This window comes from Magnolia sinica, chromosome 14 (genome assembly GCF_029962835.1).
Source record: "Magnolia sinica isolate HGM2019 chromosome 14, MsV1, whole genome shotgun sequence".
Lineage (NCBI taxonomy): Eukaryota > Viridiplantae > Streptophyta > Magnoliopsida > Magnoliales > Magnoliaceae > Magnolia > Magnolia sinica.
The window spans coordinates 65,950,538-65,955,852 of NC_080586.1; the positions used below are offsets into that span (position 1 = coordinate 65,950,538).

A 5,315-nucleotide genomic window follows, 5' to 3' on the forward strand; every position below is an offset into this window, starting at 1 on the left:
TTTGAACCAAGAATGGTCCAGATTCATACCTAAATAGGTCCATGTTAAGGCCTCTAACTAGCCCAAATTAATAGCCTCATATCATATCAACGGACCCAGACTCAATGCTAGGCCCAAGTCCTGAATGGACCAACCTAATGAACAGAACTGAGCAACAAATGGACGAAATCCAGTGGCCATGATGTAGTATCTAATGGACCAATTAACATATAAAAAACACACAATGATTTAAGTAAACCGAATAGGCACGCATATGAAGCTGTTGGCCCAATGGTAGTAGAAACAACCTATAGCCTGAAGCACAATCCATATGGTCAATGACCCAGACAATCAAACGGCCTAAGGCCTGCTTAGTAGGACTGGCCCATGATTTACTGCAACCATAGAGTAAAAAAAATCCAAAATAACAGCGTTTATGTAGCAAGCATTGCGAAGTTCATACATGTGTACAATGCACACCATAGACACCAGTGTGGCAAGCAGGTGCAATATCCAAGCTAGAGCTGTACGAGAGTCGAGTTAGCTCGGTCAGCTCTCTCGACTTGACTCGGAAGAGCACACAAGTCGAGTTGAATTTTGGAGTTCGAAAAGATTTCGAGCCGAGTTCGAACTTGTCCGAGCTCAACTCGACTCGGATCGAATCTCAACTCGAATTGGCTCGGATTGAATCAGCTTGGTGACTCATTTTTTTTTTTTTTTTTTATATTGACATTGCTCGCCGAGTGTTTGATGAAATGATTCAACCAAGTATTGTTTCGGGTGTATACATTCTCCACGGGATTGGCTAGTGACGAGGTAGAAATGAATACAAAATAAATCACCAAAAAAAAAAAGTTTTATATCATAAAACTATTCTATATTTTGATTTTCATTGGCGCACCAAGTGTTTGATGAAATACCTATAAATTGCAGCTAATATTTTACATTCCATGAGGAGTTGAAGATGTACTTTATATATTTGAGGCTTGAAGTTGGCTTGAACTGGCCGGAGCTGCTGACTGAATGGAGCCGAGCTGCCAGGCTCAAGGACTGGGCTGAGCTGAGTTTGAGTTCCGGTTAGCTACTCGTGGAGCCATGCCGAGCTCAACTCGGCCTGACCCGGGTACAGATCTAATCCAAGCCATCTATCAGAAGGGTACCACTATTTTGTATTCCTTATGCTAAGAATCAGGTCAGCACACTCGTCAGGTGGGCCACATTTAGGTAAGAAAACGTACGGTTGTGAAAAAAATCATCCGAAGTTTTCTAACCCATCAAATTATTTCTAATATCACGCATTGGACCACTTCTTAACTTTTGGCAGTAACATCCTTAAAGTGAGGTCCACCTGATGGATGACTTGGATATTTCACCTGTTGCCACGTTGGCATATGTGTTGAGCGTGTAAAAGGTAACTTGTACACGTGTGTATGGGCTTAGCAAAGCTCGTGTATAGCTAGATCCTTACTGTTGCTCGGGTGGTAAACTCTCAGGAGTTTCAACACCCGGTCCAGGGTTCGAGTATTCATAGGCGGTGAAATTCCACTAGCGTGAGTGTGCGCGGGTGTGTGCCTGCGTGTAAAAAAAAAAAAAAAAAAAACCCTCGCTTATAGCTGCTCTCTGCATGCCCTATCATTAGAAGGGTGCTCTGTGGGTCCCATCATGATGTATGTATTTTATCCACGCTGTCAATCCACTTTCCCAACATCATTTTATAGGATGAACGAAAATATGAGATATGTCAGAATCCTTCTTTTTTTCTTTTTTCTTTTTTTTTAAATTTTTTTTAACAAGCACACACCCCCACACACACTCACGCTAGTGGAATTTTACCACCTATAGGTACTCGAACCCGTGACCGGGAGTTGAAACTCCTAACACAGATCAGAATCTCAAATGGACCACATCATAGGAAACCGTTGTGATTAAATGCCTATAATTAAAAACTTCTTGGAGGCCACAAAAGTTTTGGATCAAGCTGATATTTGTTTTTTTCATTCTCTTCATCCAGGTCCGTTTGATCTAATCAACATGCTGGATGGAAAATAAAAATTACAGTGGGCCTTAGGAATTTTTTTACAGTGGTCGTTCAATCACCAATGTTTCTCTGTGGTCCACTTGAGATTTGGATCTGCCTCATTTTTGGGTCACGCCCTAAAATGATCTGGAAAAATGGATGAACGGAGTGGATTAAATACATAAATCATGGTGGGGCTCACAGAGGACTGTCCAGTACCACGTTGCTATTGGCAGCGTGAGCATGCAATCCGCGTCCGTTTTATACGTACTAAACACGCTTGACTCGGAGGGTTTGCTTTTGCTTTCTGGTCACTCATCATTCAAGGGGACAAGGCATTCATTCATGCCAATCCAGACCGTCAAAACCATGGGCCCTGTTATGGAGCATGCCTTCAAAGCCACACTTTTTTTCACATGATCCTAGGCATCCATCCAATTACTGATTATGGATGGCAAGTTGGGTGACGGATGGTTGAGATCATCTGATCAGTGTCGTTTTCCACGATATGATCCGTCCTAATGGAATCCATGATCTGTACGATCTTCCTGTCGAACAATCACCACCCTTCCATCCGTGTCCTGCAAATAGATGGTTAAGAAGAAACTAGGGCAACGTTTCAGATTCAAAATGATAAAACACCAAAGATCGGATCTTGCAATCTTCCGATTCGTAATTTTTTTTTGGCAAATCACCCATCCAAGCCAAGACCCACCAGATCAACGGTCTTGATAGCCAACCCATTGTCCCCACTAGCATAAACTCAAAGCTCAAGGACACGGTGCACATCAGGAATCATACAATTCCAGAACGGGGAATGAATGACCACACGCTCCGACTCAAGCTAAAGCATATGCTCGAGCTATGTGGGCCCCTTGTGATATGTATGTGTAATCCAAACCGTGCATCTGGTTCGCCTTCTCTAAAACCTATAATTCACTTCTTCTTCTTTTGGCTGAAACGGCTTGAACTTAGGTGTGTCCCTTCATTCTGGTGGGCCACACCTGAAGAATGGTTTGGATGACATACAAACAACAATCCGAACCCTACATTACATCTGGATGTTTCTGTAGTGGACGTCCCTTCCCTTTGGTATGGAAATGGATTGGCTACTGACCCTGCCACTAGCCAATGGCTAGTTTTTGGTGCTCTGTGGGCCCCACCATGATGTATGTGTTTCATCCATGCTGTCCACCCATTCTTTCAGATCATTTTATGGTATGAGCCCAAAAATTAGGTTGATCCAAATCTCAAGGGGACCGCACAGCCCACCATTAAAATTTTCTCGAGGACCACAAAAGTTTTGGATCAAGCTGATATATATATTTTTTCCCTTCATCCAAGTCTGCATGGCCTAATCAACGGGTTATATGTCAAATAACCATTACAATGGGCCCTAGGAGATTTTTAATGGTGAACATTCAATCATTAATATTTTCCCATGGTGTGGTCCACCTGAAATTCATATCTGCCTCATTTTTGGGACCAATCACTAAAATAATCTTTCAAAATGAATGGACGGCGTGGATAAAACACATACATCATGGTGGGTCCACATAGCACCGACCACTAGCCACCTGGCTGGTGGCAGGCCCATACGAGTTAGGGATCAGGCTTGTTTTGAGAATTGAGTCCTAACATTGGGGACTGCATCTAATGTACGTGTAGGATCGCACTAACACATCACAGGTGGACCCCACACATCTCGAACACACTGTAGCTACAGTACAACCGAATGCAAGTGATCATTCCTTCAGACCAGGGCCAGCTTAGATTCAGGGACTTTAATGACCATTGACTAGCTAGAGAGACCATCCAGTCACATGGTGTCCTCCTCATGACAGCATGTGAGCCGAGCCATCCATTTCATGTGACCCACATGCATGGCCACCTAACTTTATTACTATATGGTGGATACGTACCTCCATCTCACCAAAACTACTTGTATTAAATTCCCAAAGCTTTTGTCTTTTTCTTATCCAGCCTCCATGTGATGTTCCCACATCCTACACACAACCCTAACTCAGCTGTTTCAGCTCCACCGGACCACATGGTTTTAAAAGTCTCACACCTTGGCACTATCTACTTCTTATATAAAAACATACACCCATGCAACCCCTTCAACACACACTACCAGTCCTGTTGCACCCTCATACACAGTCCCACATAGCCATCTATGGCCACCCAAGAAAAGATCCGGCCCTCCGGTCGAGCGGTCGAGCCCACGTCGAGCCCAAGGATCTCCTTCTCTATTGATTTCGCCGGCGACATGGACTCGAGAATCCCCAATATGGGGGAGAGAGAGAAAACATGTGACCCTGACTTTGAATTCCTCGCGAGTGGCCCCGGCATGGCGGGCATGCTAACAGCTGATGAACTCTTCTCTGAGGGACAGCTCCTGCCGTATTGGCATACAGAGTCCACGGAGAAGCTTGAGAGGGTTACGCTCAAAGAGAAGGAAGAGGTGGGGCAGGAGATGGATGGGCATGCAAGCCGCGTGAGTTGGTCCGTAGACGATGATCCATCTCCTCGGCCACCTAAGTGTACCGTTCTATGGAAAGAACTACTAAGGTTGAAGAAGCAACATCCGGTGCCGGCTCGGCCGTCCTCTCCGGCTTCTATGGATGGATTGTGTAGTAAGGATGATGGGAAAGGAGAGAAGAGTGGACCATGGAAGAGGGAGAAGCAAGTGAAGAGGGTGAAGAAAGGGTTGGAGAGGACAAGGTCAGCTAGTGTGAGAATAAGGCCTGTGGTGCATGTGCCCATTTGCAATCAAGGGAAGAACAATGCATTGCCTCTCTTGTTTGCTTTGAAGAAGTAAAGAGAGTAGGATTCTTTCTCCCATGCATTTGTGAATCTTTGGTTTCTTCCTCTTGTATGTTAGTTTATGTTCATTTTTTAAGTATTCTGACTTTTGTAACTTCGATCAGCTTCTAAACTAGTTATCAAGTAAAATTAATAGAAATTAATGATGTTGTGATGCATGGTTTGGAGAAGTCTCTCATCCCTGCCGTACATGTCACAAACATGTATGGTGATCAAGACTGTTGATTTGTGGGCCACCACATAGATGGGGCATTGAGAAAATTTTGTAGTGATTAGGCATATCTGACCATCTAATTATTGTGAGTTTCTCCTATTGAATGCTGGAACATTGTACATTTTTTTAAAAAAAGTTTGCTGCACGTTTCTCAGATCAATGCTGGGATGACTACCACAGTCCTGTTGGTTCAATTTTCATCATGTGACCTCTCTGTTTATGGCTCACCAAGCCGATGGTCATGATCGCTCAATGCAAGTGCGGTTGTGCAACATAAAC

At 43.9% G+C, this 5,315-nt stretch overlaps 1 protein-coding gene across 1 annotated transcript; it reads left to right on the forward strand.

Annotated features, from left to right (window-relative positions):
* Nucleotides 1-4,093: 4,093 nt before the first annotated feature.
* Nucleotides 4,094-5,067, forward strand: LOC131225515 (uncharacterized). The gene has a single exon (XM_058221050.1). The coding sequence runs from the start codon at nt 4,173-4,175 to the stop codon at nt 4,815-4,817; it is 645 nt and encodes a 214-aa protein (XP_058077033.1). The 5' UTR covers nt 4,094-4,172; the 3' UTR covers nt 4,818-5,067.
* The last annotated feature ends 248 nt before the right edge of the window (nt 5,068-5,315 follow it).

Excerpts from the sequence above, each read along its gene's own strand:
- LOC131225515 (XM_058221050.1), top strand. The coding sequence starts at position 4,173 with ATGGCCACCCAAGAAAAGATCCGGCCCTCCGGTCGAGCGGTCGAGCCC.